At 44.2% G+C, this 18170-nt stretch overlaps 1 protein-coding gene across 2 annotated transcripts in view; it reads left to right on the forward strand.

Annotated features, from left to right (window-relative positions):
* WWOX (WW domain containing oxidoreductase) overlaps positions 1-18170 on the forward strand; it is a 1135448-nt gene that overhangs the window by 287570 nt on the left and 829708 nt on the right. For both annotated transcript variants that reach the window (XM_032283875.1, XM_032283876.1), the window contains exon 6: positions 11637-11725. In XM_032283875.1, the coding sequence (XP_032139766.1) occupies positions 11637-11725 (89 nt within the window). The remainder of the gene's footprint in view (positions 1-11636; positions 11726-18170) is intronic.

Below are 18170 nucleotides of genomic sequence, written 5' to 3' on the forward strand. Positions count from 1 at the left end.
TAGGCACGTGCCACGATGCCCAGCCAATTTTTGTATTTTTTAGTAGAGACAGGATTTCACCATTTTGGCGAGGCTGGTCTTGAACTCCTGACCTCATGATCTGTCTGCCTCAGCCTCACAGAGTGCTGGGATTACAGGCTGAGCGGTTGGGCCCGGCCAAACCAGTTTTATTTTTTACAACTAATGGTAAGTGTAAATAGATGAAGATCACTTAGGATGAACCAAAGTGCCTATGGCCACACACAGGTAGACAACCTCAGTACTATTGATATTTGGGGACAGAGAATTGTTTGCTCTGGGGGCTGTCCTGTGCATTGTAAGATGTCGAGTAGCGTCGCTGGCCTGCCCTCAAATGCCAGGTCACCTTCCAAGAAGTTACAACAAGCAGAGATGTCTCCAGACATCAGCAGATGTCTGCCAGCGGTTAGATGGCCCGTGGTGGAGAGCCAGAGCCGACTCCGCTCACACTGGGCTATCAGGATGTAGTTCACTCCCTTCCAACAGCTGGGACCAAGACCATCTCCCTCCATTTGAGGATCATTCGGACTTCACAAGTCCTCCGTGTGGAATGTAAAAATCCTTTAGACCAGAACAGACAAATCTTGTTTTGGTCTTTTTATTCAATTTAAACACTACTGCCTTGCAGTAATCACCAGGTCCCAAATTTCAGTGTTTGGAGCTACACATCTCTTTCTGAATCAAGGAGGTGGGGGGCACCGATTCTTCTTTTATCACTGACTTCCTCAAAGTGGGGAGTTCCAATGCTTAACAAGTTTCATTAAGAACACAGCTAGTAAATATTCAAAATACACAGACCGTTGCTGTTGAGAATGTAATTATGTAGTAAATTACCTGATGTCCAGTGTGTTGCCTTTTAAGCACATCTTTGAGGTTTTCGGTACTTACATAAGATATAGGGCATGTTTATTAAGAGTCTTCAACTGTATATAAAACTACAGCAGTCAAAAGTAATGGTGTCTGCTGAAGGATTCTTTATCATATGAATTTACCTTTAGTCATCTATTATTTATTTCAGCTATTTTATATGCCATTATAATAAATATTATGACAGAGAAAGCTTTTATGCTTCAACTTATTGTACTCCTCTTTACTTGCCTGCAATCCTTCAGGAAAATGTAACCACGCTTTACCTATAGTTAACGTAAATCATCACTTACATTAGAATGAAAAATTCACTATGAAAAAGGGCTCTTTCTTCAATAGCGAGGCATAAATGCACAATCATGTTGACTGCCAACCTCCTGTGTCATTCACTGTCCTTCCTTAAACTGTTCTTAAGCTGCAAAGTGAATATATTGCATCGAGGGAAATTGGAAGGTTTTGGAATTTTTTCACTCTCTTGTTAGTTTCTGGCAAGATAAGCATTTTTTATCCGGATTGCAAAATATTGCCAATTACTGTATAAGCATTTTTAATAGTTTTGCTTTCCATGGCATGTAACTCATCTACCAAATTAAATAAGCTGTTATGTGGTGCAATTTCTCCTTGAATAGACTTACAATTACCTATAGATATTGACACGGTTTTTTTATAAATTGAGTTCCAGCAACACAAAGCAAAAATTTTGGTCTGTATATAATGAGGGAAGAGTTGTCATGATTTTCTCATTAGGGATGTTTGTGTATTTTGGCAGAGGGACGTCGGAAGGGGAACTGGAGCAGAGCGGGGGGCCTGCAGTGAAGGTTGATAGTGAAGGTGAGGAATGGCAAACTCAGCCTCTGTTCTTCAAGACTTCCACCTTTCCAAGTGTGCTTGCCTCTTAAAAGCAAAGTGGGGCCGGGTGCGGTGGCTCACGCCTGTAATCCCGGCACTTTGGGAGGCTGAGGAGGGCGGATCACCTGAGGTTGGGAGTTTGAGACCAGCCTGACCAACATGGAGAAACCCCAGCTCTACTAAAAATACAAAATTAGCCAGGTGTGGTGGCGCATGCCCATAATCCCAGCTACTCAGGAGGCTGAGGCAGGAGAATCACTTGAATCTGGGAGGCAGAGGTTGTGGTGAGCCGAGATCACACCATTGCACTGCAGCCTGGGCAACAAGAGTGAAATGCCATCTTAGAAAAAAAGAAGAGAAAAGAAAAAAGCAAAGTGTCTGATAAAATGTGTTGAGCCAGGGAAGAGACTTTCGAATTCTCCCCTTTGCTGCAAATCCTATCGGAAAGAACATTTATAAGGGAACACTTTTTATCTTTAGGCTTGGCACAGATTGGTAAACTCCCCATCATGCTGACACATGATGCTGATTTGGGTTTGACTAAGATAAAAGAATCACTAGTCAATAAAGCAACTGTCTCCTCATGCATTTTCCAGCTCAGATGGCGCCATCCATCGCCACCATTACCATCAGTTAAATAATACTAGAAAAATTAGTGTTACGAAGTCCCACAGACGATATTGATGATTTATTAAACCAGTTTAGTTGGATCTCTATTGTAATTCAGTGAATAATGTCATGTCAATACTGTGCTCAACACCAGTGTCTCTTGCTGTTGTAAATGTGACAACTCCTATTTAAGGTTTTAGAACATAAAATCAGCACGGAGAACGTGTAAAGTGGAAGGGTGAGAGACATCAGCATAATGCAATTAAGGCCCATTGGATTAGAATTTGCGGGATGCCATTAGCAGTAAGCTCTGAATGTAGATTATTGCCGTGGTTACATTTTCTCCCTCAGCAGTAACACTTCTCTTGTAAATTCTAAGTGGGTAAAATAAATATGATATAAAATCGACACAAATAAGAATATATAGATGATGGTAATTTCTTCCGCGCTTTCCGGCGTGAGGTGTTGAGGAATGTGGTGACGGGTACAGCACAGTGTGGCAGGCTTGTGCTGGCATGAGCATTGGAACTGGCTGCGTCTCCGTTGGAAACACGGATCTGTGTCTTACTCGCTTTGCCGCTTGAACGTCTGTCAGCGTCTCTTTTCTCATCTGTAAAATGGGAAAAATTATAGATGCTTCAAAAGATATTTCCTGTTAAATAAAAGAAAACAAGCATGCCGTACGTGCTCATTATTTTTGTTGCTTTTATGATCAATAGATAGATGCAAATGAGAGCTTTTTAAATGATTCCAGAAATAAGATTTTCTGTATGTGTCAGGGAGGGGTAGATACATAGCCATCCAATCAGATCGATTGGTACCTTGAGGTGAGATCACGGAATAGCTAATTTCCTGTAAACAGGAACCCTTGCCTCCACAGTTGCATGTGACAAGTCCCCCAGCTAAAAGAGCATTTCCTCTGGGTATAATGGAGGCCAGGCTCAGCACTTCCACTTAGAGCATCTGGGCTTCTTCCACCTCCAGGCACTGCACCGAAGTGTTCCTTTTGTTGACCCCCTTAGTGATGATGCTTTCAACACAGTATAACAAAGAGCTGCTGCTTCCTGCTGCTAGATGTGTCGAAAGTGTGTGCCAGCGATTCTTTTGTGGGAGATAAGTGGAGAAAGCAAGGCCCCTGTGCGCCAGATGGGAGTATTTTTGAAGCATGCTCCCTAAGACCCAGCAGCTTGGGCTACAGACCAACTATTTTAGTTCACTATGGCAAGAAATCGGATAGGAGAGAGAACGGGTCAGCACCCTCGCAGCTAATTCCTAGGCAGTTTACAATTAACGAAGATTTTAAGGTAATGATTTGTGGCTTTGAAAACTAGGTTTGATCAGTGGACTTACTCCTATCCTGTGTTCTAAAGGCCTACTGCCTGGAGATGTTTCTTCTCCTCCCATTGTTTGTAAGCATGACGTAGGCATGAGACGTTCCCTTTGAAGCGTTGCAGTGATGGAGAAGAAAAAAGAAAAAGGAGATTTAGTCTGTGGGTAATGCATTTACCTTTAGTGGCAGTGTTAATGAATAAATGAATTTACCCCCGTAAATGTCGTCTCCCTTCTTTGGGACTTGGTGTATTGAAGGTGTCAGTTAACTGTGCTACCGATGAATGCCCCTGTATCCAAGGGAGATGGGAGAAGTGAACCTGGGCTATGGGTTACCAAGGTCAGGACAGCATGAGGCGGTTATGGGTCTGACGGTTTCCCTTGGTCTTTGTCTCAGCTGCTGTGAGGGCTTCTAAGGGGCAAGGAGGATCACGGGAGATGAGAGGACAGGTACACTGTGCGGATGTAATGGAATATAGAATAGTGATTGAAGTCTCCTGTTGGTGTGGATCATGGCTCTGCAGTTATTATCTGGGTGAAGCTGTCCATGAGCCTTTTTTGAACATCAGCTTCTCCATCTGTGAAAGAGGTGGATGATAATGACCCTGCTAGGTTGCTATAGGGATATATAACTGCCGTGGGTGCAAGGACTCACATGGTCATTGTTTTGAGATCGTTTTTATCGGCCAGCGATGACCCCTGGAGGCCCAGCGTGAAGAGCGAAGCATTGCACTCTTCACAGGTAAGGCTGCATGGGTCATCACCCGTTCCACGGTCACCTCCACATTGTATGATGATGACAATAATAAAACAGTATGCGATCAGAATCAGGATCTACAGTTATAAACTACTGATCAGGTGTCATGTTCTGCTCCAAGTGCTTTACATATATTACCTCACTTCTCAATAAGGCAGGTGCTGTTATTCTCACTTGATAGAGGAGCAAACTAAATACACAAGAAGCAGTAATTTGCCCAGCCCGTAACTGCCCCCTGAAAAAAAAAAAAAAAAAACAAGGGAGACCTGCAGTTACTAATAGGCATTATTGGAAAACAATGGGCATCACATTTTAGCGGTCACCTTCAAAGTAATGTTAGCAGCATATATTGAGAGCCTGTTGTGTGGCTCATACTTTACACACACGATATCTAATCCTCACTGTAACCATACAAGGCAATTGTGTTATGCTCATTCATAACTAAGGCAACTGAAGCCCAGAACATTCAAATAGCTTCCCTGAAGTCATGTTGCCAGTGTCTTGGCCATGCTGGGCTGTGGTTCCAGGGCAGCCTGGCTCTGGTGTCTTAGCTGCAGATGATAGTATCTCCCCATTTCTCTGTTTAAATACCACCCCCACCCATATGGTTTCTTTGGATTCAGGTAGTATTGCGTCAGAGTCACACATGGCTAATTTATAGTAAAAAACTATACTAGAGATCACTGTTGCATAACAAGAAACCCCTTTGATTCCTACACTTAGAGGGGCTTGAGTCACTAAGACAAGTTTTAGAAGTTAGTAAAGACTAGATCAAGAAGACTTGTATTGCTGGTGTCAGTGAACTGTGCTACCGATGAGTGCCCCTGTATCTGAGGCAAATGGGAGACCTGTCCCTGTTATTTGATTGTGTCTTTCTAGCTGAACCCTGGGTGTCGGGAGTGGGTGGGCTTCTGAGCTACCTAGAAGTCGCCTGATGCTTCACGTGTGGGATACCACCTGCATGGCTCTGTTTTAAAATGATAGTAGAGTCTGTATATATAATTTAAAATACATGAACATTTCTGTTTTGCCTGAGATGAGCTTATGCTGGTGTGATCAGGAGGAAGAAGGAGGATTTGGGGAAGGCAAGTTCTGAGAGCCGTTTTACAGCATTTCAAGATGAAGTGATCTCAGTATGAACCTCTTTCTGTTACATAAACGTGGGAAGGTAGATGACGGATTGGAAGGTAGTTGGATAGACTTATAGGTAGGAAGGGAAGGAGAGATATATGGAAGGCTAGCAGTTTATTTTAGGATGGTGAGAGTTTTTTTTTTTTTCCTTTTCACTCTCACAGTCTTGCTCTGTTGCCTAGGCTGGAGTGCAGTGGTGTGACACCGTCTCACTGCAGCCTCGACCTCCCAGGTTCAAGTGGGCCTCTTGCCCCAGCCTCCTGAGTAGCAGGTGCACACCACTATGCCCAGCCAGTGGGATTTTAGATGCTTTTTCATATGGCCCATACTGATGTGTCTTAGTGACCTTTTTCTATAATGGATGTGAGTGTGAAATACGAGGCGACCTGAAACAAGCCCAGAGAGGTAGACGGGGACCACGTCATGGACTGAGCTAATTATTCTTGTTCCTCACTCTCTGTTTTACTTTCTCTTCTTTCTGGGCACATGGCATGTTGCACCTTCTAGAAGCTAGGCACAGCCACATTCTTTGTCAATGAAATGTGAGCAGACGTGACATGGCTCACTGCTAAGTGGAAGCCTTTGAGATGCCACGTGCAGCTCACCACATTCCCTTCCACATGCCGTAGAGGCTGGCGGTGTTCTAGACAACAGAGGCTCCATCCATCTGGGTGCTGGCCGGCCATGATGAGCTGGGCCCGTGGACCTGCGATGGGTGTGAAGTGTGGGCGAGTCAATTCCGAGTTGTTTTCAGTCATGGAGATTTGAGGGTTGTTCCTTACTGAAGCACATCCTGATTGGTGCACAGGATCTTGTGAGCCTTGCTATGGAAATCAAACCACACCTTATTGGCCACTCTGATGTACTAAAGGGGGTTTTGTTGGTTTGTTTTGTCAATGCAGAGAGCAGGCTTTGGTCAAAGAAGGCCTGAACTTTTCATGTTCTAGATGGGATGTGCTAATTCTAACACTTCTAAATAAAAGTCATGGTTTGCTTGGTGGTGATGGTACAGTTCTGTGTCTTGAATGTGGTGATGGTTATATGAATCCATACACATGATAAAATGTCATAGAATGATGCACAAAAGTACAGCAAACAAAAGAAAATAAACGCATCTCAACTTGTATTAGTTTGTTCTCACACTGCTATATAAACATACCTGAGAATGTGTAATTTATCAAAAAAACAGTTTTAATTGGCTTATGGTTCTGTGGGCTGTACAGGCTTCTGCTTCTAGGTAGGCCTCAGGAAGCCTCCAATCACAGCAGGTGAAGGGGAGTTAATGGGAGCAGGAGGAAGAGAGAGGGAAGGTGCTACACTGTTTTTAAAAAGCACATTTCAGCTGGGCATGGTGCCTCATGCCTGTAATCCCAGCACTTTGGGAGGTCTAGGTGGGCAGATGACAATGTCGAGAGATTGAGACCATTCTGGGTAACATGGTGAAACCCCGTCTCTATTAAAAATACAAAAATTAGCTGGGCGTGGTGGTGCATGCCTGTAGTCCCAGCTACTCAGGAGGCTGAGGCAGGAGAATCGCTTGAACCTGGGAGGTGGAGGTTGCAGTGAACCAAGATTACACCACTGCACTCCAACCTGGCAACAGAGCGAGACTCCATCTCGAAAAAAAAACAAAAAAAAACCCAGCCCTCAGGCCACCTCTATCAGAAGACAACACTAGGGGGATGGTGCTAAACTGTTTTTTAACCAACCCTGTGATCCAGTCACCTCCCATCAGGCCCCACCTCCAATACTGGGGATTATAGTTTAACACAAGATTTGGGTAGGGACACAGAGCCAAACCACAGCACGTGCCATCCCAGTAATGACTGTGGTCTAGTGAATTGTGTCGTGCTGATGTTGATCTCGAGGTTTTGCTAATGTACTGTCTGTATGTAGGATGTACATATGGGGGAAGCTGGATGATGGGGATGGGGTGTACTGTTTACCTGTTTGGCCATGTTTTGTGAAGCTCTAATTAGTTTCCAATAAAAGTTAACAACAAAAATATCATGAGTTAAACCAAGACAGTGAACTGTGGTCAGTTGCAGATTCACTGCCACACCTGGCAGGAAATCTCACCTTGGTGGATCGCATGTGTTGTCTTCACCTAACAATCGGCATTTCACCCTTCAAAAATGGGTTCTGTTTGCAATCTGTCAGCCGTTACCTTCTTACTTAGAGCGTGTCCCACTACAAACATTTCTATAAAGCTACTCAGTTAGACAGTTGAAAGTGCAAACCCCCTATCACATGTAAACACATAAACACACCCTAATTTAAAAGCTGCATTTTCCATCCCCTGGACTTCCTGTATTACCTCCAGTTTCTCTCCGTTTCTCAGGATTGGTAGCAGAAACGGGAAACCTGATACCTAGGGCAAGAGAATTACCTGAATAATAGCATGTGGACTTGAATCACTGTCCCCAGGAGCCCAGTAACCCACAGCTTGTGGATTAGTCTGTTGAACTACTTGATGGCTTGTGACCCCTTTTTCCCTTAGAGGTATATGTTCTGATTTGGTTCTTACTGGTAGTGGCAGCTCTGTGCTTTATTTTGAAGGGAAGGGGAAGAAAACTGACCAGTTGTAAGTTACTTATATAAAAGAATGTATGCGCTGTGCTATCATTTTTGTTGAAATACTGCTTTGGGGTCACCATCTGGGAATGTTCTTCCTGTTTTATGGAGGAAATGGACATGCATTTTTATGTGTAGCTTGCATATCCCCTGGGGTTTCCGTTGGGGGCTTCGCTGAACAGAACAGTTTCTTTACCACCCGCTCTGCAATACAATGAGTGGCTGCCTTTCCCCTTGTGATACATTCACATTTCTGTAACATTCTGCACTGTGGCAGTGAGTGTCATGCTCGGAGTAAAAGGAGGTAGGGAACAGAGGACTCGGAATGAAGATGAAAAGTCACTTTATTTGCCGACTCTGAATGCCCAGTTAAATAGTTGTGTTGATGAGGCATGAGCATCTTTGGGGCATTGACACATATTACACATGGAAAAGATTTTTTTTTTTTTTTTGAGACGGAGTTTCGCTCTTGTTGCCCAGGCTGGAGTGCAATGGCGCGATCTCGGCTCACCGCAACCTCCGCCTCCTGGGTTCAGACAATTCTCCTGCCTCAGCCTCCTGAGTAGCTGGGATTACAGGCATGTGCCACCGTGCCCAGCTGATTTTTTGTATTTTTAGTAGAGACGGGGTTTCACCATGTTGACCAGGATGGTCTCGATCTCTTAACCTCGTGATCCACCCGCCTCGGCCTCCCAAAGTGCTGGGATTACAGGCGTGAGCCACCGCGCCCGGCCGGAAAAGATTTTTAATCCTTGGATAGGCATCAGTTACTCAGCTTGTGGGGTTCTGCTGCTCATCTGGAGGTCTACGCCTCGCACAGGGTGTGACTTCACTCAAGTGCCTTTACTGTTAGTGGTGGCGGTCTCCTTCCTTATAGAGAAAGACACTCACCTTGGCAGATTGAGTCTCTTGTCCTCACCTAACAGTCGGCCATTCACCCCTCAAAAATGGGTTCCATCTGCAGTATTAGCCATTACCTACTTGGAGTACACTTGACATGACCTAAAGCATTTTTAGAAAAAATGGTTAGATTTACTTCAGTATAAATTACCTTACGAAAACCAAATTTTAAAAGCCATAAGTGTTGATTGCTTTAAAATAACACGCTGCCATTCTTGATTACTAGAGCTTTTGTTAGTACTTTGGATGCACTTAAAACTATGTGCTATCACATGTGAGAAGCTTAATAAATTCTATCACTAAAAAAAATAATTATATAGGCCGGGCACGGTGGCTCACGTCTGTAATCCCAGCACTTTGGGTAGGCCGAGGCGGGTGGATCACGAGGTCAAGAGATCGAGACCATCCTGGCCAACATGGCTAAACCACGTCTCTACTAAAAATACAAAAAAAATTAGCCAGGCGTGGTGGCATGCACCTGTGGTCCCAGCTACTTGGGAGGCTGAGGCGGAAGAATCGCTTGAACCCAGGAGGTGGAGGTTGCAGTGAGCTGAAATTGCGCCACTGCACTCCAGCCTGGCGACAGAGCAAGACTCAGCCTCAAAAAATAATAATAATAATAATATAAATAAGAAGGAGTGACGCGGCCTCACCTTATAGCATACCCTTCAGCTCTATTATTCCCTGAACTTAGAAAACTAACAACCCACGTGTTGGCATTTTCTCCTTTTCCTAGGTAAAGTTAATGTTTCTCCCCCTCCTTCCAAAATCTGCACGTTTGGGCATCTGCCACTCTTACCCAAGACCAGGAATTTAAATCTCTGTTGGCCAGTTTGCCTCTGCCATGGATGTGCTGTTGGGGTTTGGGGATTGAATGAAATCACTTTCTACCACCTTTCCTTAAAGCTGGGCTTTGTTAGCAGATATGACTTGGATTCTTTAGGATCCGCCCCTCAATAATCTGGTCTGATGTGGCCTTCAGGGAGCATCTTTGAACATGATTGCCATCCCTTTATCCACTGTGCTGGCCTGTAACCCACACTGAATACCATTTATTGTCAAGTGACATCCGGGCAAGACTTAGGCACGAGAGACATCTTCTCTGCTAGTTAAGTTAATGAAGTACTTTCTCTTCCAGACAGGATGTTAGGTGCTTGTGAACCTGTATCCTTAAAACCGATGAGTAAATCACTAATATTCATTTTTTTACAGATTAGGAAACTGAGGCTCGGCACTGTTAAATGGCCTAGAGTGAGTGTGCTTCCTAGCCGTCACTGCCTGACGTTTATTGCTCAAAGCTTAGGCCTTGGATTAGGGCCCAGCACTTGGCGGCCAAGATAAACCAGCTGCAGATACACTGAACATCTCAGCCCAGCTCCTGTCCTTTCCATCCAGCAGGACACTCAGGGTAGAGGCTGTTCCCAGCAGTGCCATTTGCATCCCCCTTCATTGCCTTAGAGATATCGTGTTATTCTCCTTAATCTGACTTAAGCATCACAGTCTAGACTAGAATTCCCAAGTCAACAGTTTTACGGGACTCTTCTGATTTGAATAGGCAGGTGGCCCTGTGTTCTTGGCTTCTTGTCTTTTTGAGGAGCTAGGTCTTAAGAAGTGATAGTATTTAATCTCGCACGCTGAAGTGCACCCCAATTTAAAAGTTTGGAGTGGCCCATACACATTTGACAGGTGGGAGGGACCACACGGAGACCTGTCCTAGAATGATGCCGTAAAGAACATGGCCAGTGGAACACAACTGCTTCAAATCCTGTCCTCTCCAGTTCTCCCGGTTTTTTGCCAGGAGGGAAGTTAGGCTTCTGCATCAGACTGACTTGGGGGTCAGTTCTTGCCCCCAGTTTCTTACCTCTGTGATCTCATGTAAGATGCTGCATTGTCTAATGGGGAAAACACTGTGTTTGAGTTGTTATGAGCCTTAAGTGAGATCGTATGCAAATGCCCAGCCCGTGGTTGGCTCTCAATACCCAGTAGCCGTTATGACCATTATTATTCCTAACATCAGCATGTGCTCCTCCTGTCTAGAGAGTTGTCTGGGTTTACTAAGCCAGGGCTCCTTTTGGGATCTAGGTCCATCAGAGTCTGTTGGCATAAGCGAGTCTTTCTGCTTTTGTACTTGCTGTAAAGGAGTTGTCTTTGATTCTTGATGCCGGTTAAGTGGAGATTATTTCAGAACTTGGATGGTAGCTTTTGAAATTAGGATACTGTCCTCTGTATCTTTGCATCATCCAGGCCCTGTTGTGTGTTCTCCTCTCCTTACAGCTTTTTAGGATGCAGATTGAGAGGAGGTAACGTTAGCCCGAAGCCCCTTTGCAGCCCCTTTTGTGCGGTTGTGTGAAACACGGCGCAACACCACCCCTCCCCAAATCCCCCACCTTGTAGGTTTAGCAGAATCCCAGCCTCACATCCTCCCCGAACTTGGCAGTAAAAGCCCTGTTCTTCCATTCATTCCGATGATTTATATTCTCTCTGGGTGTCTAATATTAAACAGGGGAATTCCGACATGTTCCATAACACATTTACCGTAACTTGAAACCATGAACTAAACTTGCTGTTATTTATCATCTCTTTTTATTTTCTCTCATTCCAGCATAAAGCCAAGGTAGAAGCAATGACCCTGGACCTCGCTCTGCTCCGTAGCGTGCAGCATTTTGCTGAGGCGTTCAAGGCCAAGAATGTGTGAGTCTTCCAGCAGAGGGTTATAGATCATCATTTCTTGCTATTGTAATGTCTTTATCAGATGAACACAACTGGGAGAACGCAAGGCTGTTGTGTTGGCTTGGCGTCCAAACCAGAGGCTCATTTATATTGGCCCTGTTAGGGTGAACCATATTTTCTTGACTGGCAGTCACCCTCATTATGAGATGTGTCATCAATCTAATAACAGCTTCCCAGATACAAAAAGAAAAGATGTTATTAAAGCACTAGTAAAAGTGGCTAATAAAAGCCAGGCAGTGGTAAGATGCATCCAGATTATAAGGTTTTTGCAGTACACCTCAGAATTGAGGAAAAGTTTATCTTAATTGCGTCTAGTAACTAGTAACTCAGTTATCTAGTGTGGGTGGGAAGCTCCAAAGACACCTACAGTTTCCAAAGCCCTCGATGATTTGATGTGGTACCTGGATGTGTTTCCAAAAACAGGGACTCACATTCCTTTTTTTTTTTTTTTTTCGGTCTTTCGAAATTCCAGTTGGAGAAAGCCTCAGATAGGGGCTAGCATATTTTCACACTTTCACATGCTAGCATCCCTTTCTAACAGAGAAAGTTGTAGGGGAGAGTGGGGAGAAGCGGAGAAGTGGTGGTGAGAGAGAGAGAGAGAGAGAGAGAGAGACCGCAAACAGACAGGAGGCCTCAAACCCTGAGCAAAGAAGAGCGATCATGACAAGCTACAGTAATTACAACACTTAGTTTCTAAGTGTTTATTTTTACTCATATTTAGGGCAAGCAATCCTGGTTTCCCGTTGAACACAGAGGTTTGAATTTCGTGAATAAATAACTTCATTTAATTTTTTTCAGTGACTTGATTCAAACCCAAGGATTAAGTTAATAATAGCACAGGTGGTGCCAAGGATAAGATAATTACACAAGAGGCACCGGAACCACGGAATGTGGAAAACTCTCATAAATGACAAGCTGCCTTTGGGTTTGGCTCTGTGGGAACGTAAGTTCTTCAGTGTTCCAAGCAGATGACGGATGTGAGGGAAGGGATCTTAGACTACGTATTCAAATGGCCCTGTGGGGAGCTGACCCCACAATGCTGTCTCCTATCCAGTTCTTCTTGTATCCCCTTGAATTTCTCACTCTACTTTTTTTTTTTTTTTTTTTTTTTTTTTCAAGGTAGAGTCTTGCTCTGTCACCCAGGCTGCATGGAGTGCAGTGACGCAATCTCAGCTTACTGCAAACTCTGCTTCCTGGGCTCAAGCGGTTCTCCCAGCCTCCCGAGTAGCTGTGAATAAAGGTGCCCACAATTTATGCCTGGCTAAACTTGAGGAGGCAGAGGCAGGCAGATAACCTAAGGTCGGGAGTTTGAGAGCAGCCTGGGCGACATGGCGGAACCCCGTCTCTACTAAAAATATAAAAATTAGCCAGGCTTGATGGCACATGCCTGTAATCCCAGCTACTTGGGAAGCTGAGGCAGGAGAATCACTTAAACCTAGGAGGTTGCAGTGAGCCGAGGCTGAACCATTGTACTCCAGCCTGGGTGATAAGAGCAAAACTCCATCTTTTTTTAAAAAAAAAAAAAAAGCTGACTCTCGAAGGCTCTTGCTGGATTAAGCAAGTGTCCCAAGTCCTTGAGGTCTGCCATTGAGTCAGAGTCTTAGTGAGAGTTGCACCATCCCCTAAGTGCACACCCCAGGCTGACTTGTAGGAACAGTGAGACAACATCCCCCAGCCAGCCAGATCTGAGGGGGCCCACCTGTGTTGTCCTTTGCAGTGCTGGTCTGTTAGTAGCTGTTGTCCCTCGCCAGAACTCTCAGAGCATTTCAAGTCAGGCTACAGCTACCATCCAAGACATATGTTCCCTGATGCCTTCATCATTCATTTATCCCCCTGTTCCTTCACTTCACACATGTTTCATGAGCCCCTCTAAAGTCCCAGGCATTCTTCTGGGCTCTGGGAAGAGAGTGGTGGCCCTGGAAGCCACAGTAACCTCACACAAGCTTTCCCTTCAGTTGTCAGCAATTATAGATGGCTAACTCCTCAAGCTTATCTGTCTGTGGTTGTTTAGGAGGAAAAAATAATGACCAGAACAATGGCCGAGGTAGCAGCTCATTTATTGAGGGCTTGTGATGGGCCATTCATGGAAAATACTTTGCGTGTATCTTCTGATTCAATTCTCAAAGCGATCCTTTGGAGTAGATGCTGTTAATATCTCTACTATACAGATCAGCTAAGTGAGTCTAGAGAGGATACATAATTTATCCAAGGCATGTGGGATCTAGGCAGAGGGGCTGCTTTAGCCTCTCTCGGGCTCCAACTTGACCACCATACTACACTGTCTTTCATTTTATTTTATTTTATTATTTCATTTTATTTGTTTATTTTTTGAGACAAGTTCTTGCTCCGTTGCCCGGGGTGGAGTGCAATGGTATGATCTTGGCTCACTGCAGCCTCTGGCCCCTGGGTTCAAGTGATTCTCGTGCCTTAGCCTCCAAAATAGCTGGGGTTACAGATGTGTGCCACCACACCCAGCTGATTTTTGTATTTTTTGTAGAGACAAGGTTTCACCATGTTGGCCAGGTTGGTCTCGAACTCCTGACCTCAAGCGATTCGCGCACCTCAACCTCCCAAACTGCTGAAATTACAGGCACGAGTTACAGTGCCCGGCCCTGTCTTTCATTTTAAATGTGATAGAAACAGACTCAGAGAATGTGAGTGACTTTTGCAGGGTCACTTTGTAGGTTGGTGACAGGCATAGGAATTCACTCCATTCTGTCTGTTGTTCTTTCCCCGATACCATGCGAGACCTCACATTCACTGCCTCTGAATGACTTTCTCCAGTTCCTCTGTCAGAATGTGCTAGAAGCAAGCAGCTTTGCTGAAGACAGCCAACTGTTATGTAATAGGATCATCTTCCACGTTGTAACTGGACCCTTCGTTTTTTAACCATTAAGTATTTGTGAAATCATCAAATTCAAGTGCCTTTTGTAGTCACCAAGCTGAAATCCGTGGAGGAAACTCACACCCATTCTGCCCTAATCCCAGATTTTAGCACAGGACTTGGAGTTTTTAGAAAATGCTTCTAGGTTGAGAAACAACGGTGATTTTCCTTTTAGAATCCTCTGTAGCACACAAACCTCTTTGTATCTGTCCCTTGAGAGTACAGGATTTCATATGACTTAGAGAAATACTGTGGTGGCGAAAATATGCATAAAAAGCAAGTGATTTTACTTTTGAAATGCTGCCAAAGTGAAATCTCTCACGGATAGGCAGATGACAGTTTAGTACTCACAGGTCTTTAGATTCTGAGGACTGTCGGTTGTGAAGTTAAGTGCTGGTGACTCGGCTGCCAGCGAAACACATGTAACTCTCTTCTTATCAACCCCATCTTCAGACACTAAAACTTCCTTGTGTGTAAAACATAACGACAAATGAAAGAAAGGCTGCCACTTCAGAACCAATCTCCTTTTGCGCTGATGGATTGAGGAGAGGAAAGAAAACCCTTAAATTTAAATTCCATGTGGATGCTCTTATTTAATACACCGTTTCAAAGCCTGTATATGATCAAGCCAGAGTATGATCAGGCTCTGAGTTCCTGTGTGTATTCCTTTGGTCCATGCTCCAACTCAAGTGCTTCTCCACACTGGGATAGGCAGCATATTGCGTAGCCTTAGAGCGAAAAAGGTAGAAACAGATGCTTTGTACAAACACTCGTGAGAAGAGCAGCTCGTTGTACTGTGGAACCAGCCTCCGTCTGCCTTTTGCAGGAGATATACATCAGCCTCTTCCTGGATATCTTCTTTTTATTCTGGGTGGCGGGAGGAGAAGGTACAAAGGAGGCTGTTTTAGAAGGAGCCGTCCTAACCATGATTATGTAAACAAGAGCTGCTAGCCAACTTTTATTTTGTGTAAGGCAATTTGCTAAGCGCTTATATACATCTATTCTGTCTGTAATTTGTTGGAAGAATCCTAGATACTTAACCATGATTATCCCTGTTTAACCAATTAAAAGTTTGCAGTGCAGAGGTCCTAAGTCACTTTCCCATCTTTAACAAGGAGGAGACCCAGAATTTGAACCCAAATCTGGCTGAATCCAAAATGACGACTCTTTTTGTTCCTCCACTTAAGTCGTCTAATTTTCTATGTGGATTTCTGCATTGGTCATGCATTGCTCAGTAGGAAATGACTCTGGCCGGGCACGGTGGCTCAGACCTGTGGTCCCAGCACTTTGGGAGGCCGAGGCAGGTGGATTGCTTGAGGCTAGGTGTTTGGGACGAGTCTGGCCAACATGTGGAAACCCCATCTGTACTAAAGATACAAAAATTAGCCCGGCATGGTGATACACCCCTCAAGTCCCAGTTACTCAGGAGGCTAAGGCATGAGAATTGCCCGAACTCCGGTGGAGATAGGGAGTGCAGAGGTTGCAGTGAGCCGAGATTGTGCCACTGCACTCCAGCCTGGGAACAGAGTGAGAGTCTGTCTCAAACAAATTACTCCTAAATTTAGTGGGTAAAAAAAGCAATGTAAAACAATAAACATTTCTCTTCTCTTTCCTCTTTTCCTCCCTCCCTCTTTCTCTTAGTTTAGTTTGTTTGAATCAGGATTCAAATAAGGTCAATGCATTTTTAATCTATAGGTTTTTTTCCTCTCTCTCTCTCTCTCTCTCTCTCTCTCTTTTTTTTCTTTTAACTTAAAAAAAAATCTTTTTAATGCAACATAGTTGTTTAAATGACCAGGGTGTTCTCTAGAGCAGGGGTCCCCAACCTCTAGGACACAAACCAGCAACAGTCCATGGCCTGTTAGGAACTGGGAGACACAGCAGGGAGTGGTTGCAGGGTGAGCAAATGAAGCTTCATCTGTGTTCACAGCCACTCTGCCACTGTCATTACTGCCTCAGCTCCACCTCCTGTCAGATCAGCCGCAGCGTTAGAATCTCACAAGAGCACGACCCCCTGTTGTGAACTGCACATATGCAGGATGGAGGTTGCCATGCTCCTTGTGATAATCTAAAGCCTGATGATCTGTCACTGCCTCCCGTCACCTTTAAGATCGGATCGTTTAGTTGCAGGAAAAGAAGCTCACCGTGATGGTACATTATGGAGAGTTGGATAATTATTTCATTACATACGACAATGAAATCATAATAGAGATAAAGTGTACAAGAAATGTCATGCCCTTGAATCATCCCCAAAGCACCCCCACTCCCGTGAGTCTGTGGAAACGCTGTCTTCCACAAAACCAGTCCCTGGTGCCAAAAAGTTTGGAAACCTCTGCTCTAGAGATTTCTGTGGTCTGTACTTTGAGAATTGCTTCTCTGTGGTGTCATTTAACACACTCTTTTGTCTCCTAAGTTTCCTGTGAAAGGGTACATAACTCAACAGACTCAGTCAAATTCATGTTTAATGTTTTGGTAAGAATATTTCATAGGCAGTGGTGTAATAATCGTCCATGGAGCGGACACACAGGCCTGATTGCCAAAGCCAGTTTTCCGAAAGCCCAGTATGTCCTGACCTCCTCAGTCCTCTGCCCTCTCTCTATTTAGCCACTCACATTTTGATTTGATGATTCTGCTATTCTCCCCTCAGTTTTCTGGGTGGTCAGCCCAGGAAACCTCAGCCTGCTTCCAGATAGTTCTCCTCAGAGTTAGCAGTAGCGGTGGTCATTGGCCAGTGTGCCTCGGGTCACATTATTTTGGGCATTACTGGAAAGTTCCAAACCAAAGCTTGTGGTAAGTTCCACCCAAACTGGGTTTTGAGGGTTATTTTTGTTAAAACTACAGCCCTGGAGAGGAGCCGGATTTCCCACCACGTGGAAGCAGTGGCATCCATAGGAGTAGGAAGAGCTGGGACCCTTTCTAATCACTCAGACCAAATATCGGGGTTTTCTGTAATGGATTCAGAAACAACAGTATGTTTTTATGATGGCTTTGCACATTTTTCTTCCTAGCGGTAGCTGCTTAGTTTACTGAAAAGTGCATATTTTAAACAGGGCCTGGAAGAGTTAACAGCTCCTAGAGAAAGGTGCTGTGTAATACTTTTTCTTCTTCAAAAATGGTTGATGGCCAGGCACAATGGTTTATGCCTGTAATGCCAGCTCTTTGGGAGGCCAAGGTGGGAGAATTGCTTGAGCCCAGGAATGTGAGACCAGCCTAGGCAATGTAGTGAGACCCTCTCTCTATATTACAGATTTTTTTTATAAATGGTTTATAGTTCCATATGTCCCTGATAAAATGGACAACTGAATAACAATCCTGGAACTTAAAAAGGTGGTGATGATACCTGAGTTATTTATGACTTAGATTTCATTTTCCGGTCAGTTTGTATGATACAGATGAAGGATTTTGATACTTCCTGGAAATTGATAGGAAATTCATACCAAATAATTATGCTGTTCCAAATGTTTTTAGAACGGCATTTTTTATCATGGATTTTTATGTCTCTTCTAAACTATCTCCAATATAATT

The sequence above is a fragment of the Sapajus apella genome, unplaced genomic scaffold, assembly GCF_009761245.1.
Source record: "Sapajus apella isolate SASKATOON/1434 unplaced genomic scaffold, GSC_monkey_1.0 scaffold15, whole genome shotgun sequence".
Taxonomy (NCBI): domain Eukaryota; kingdom Metazoa; phylum Chordata; class Mammalia; order Primates; family Cebidae; genus Sapajus; species Sapajus apella.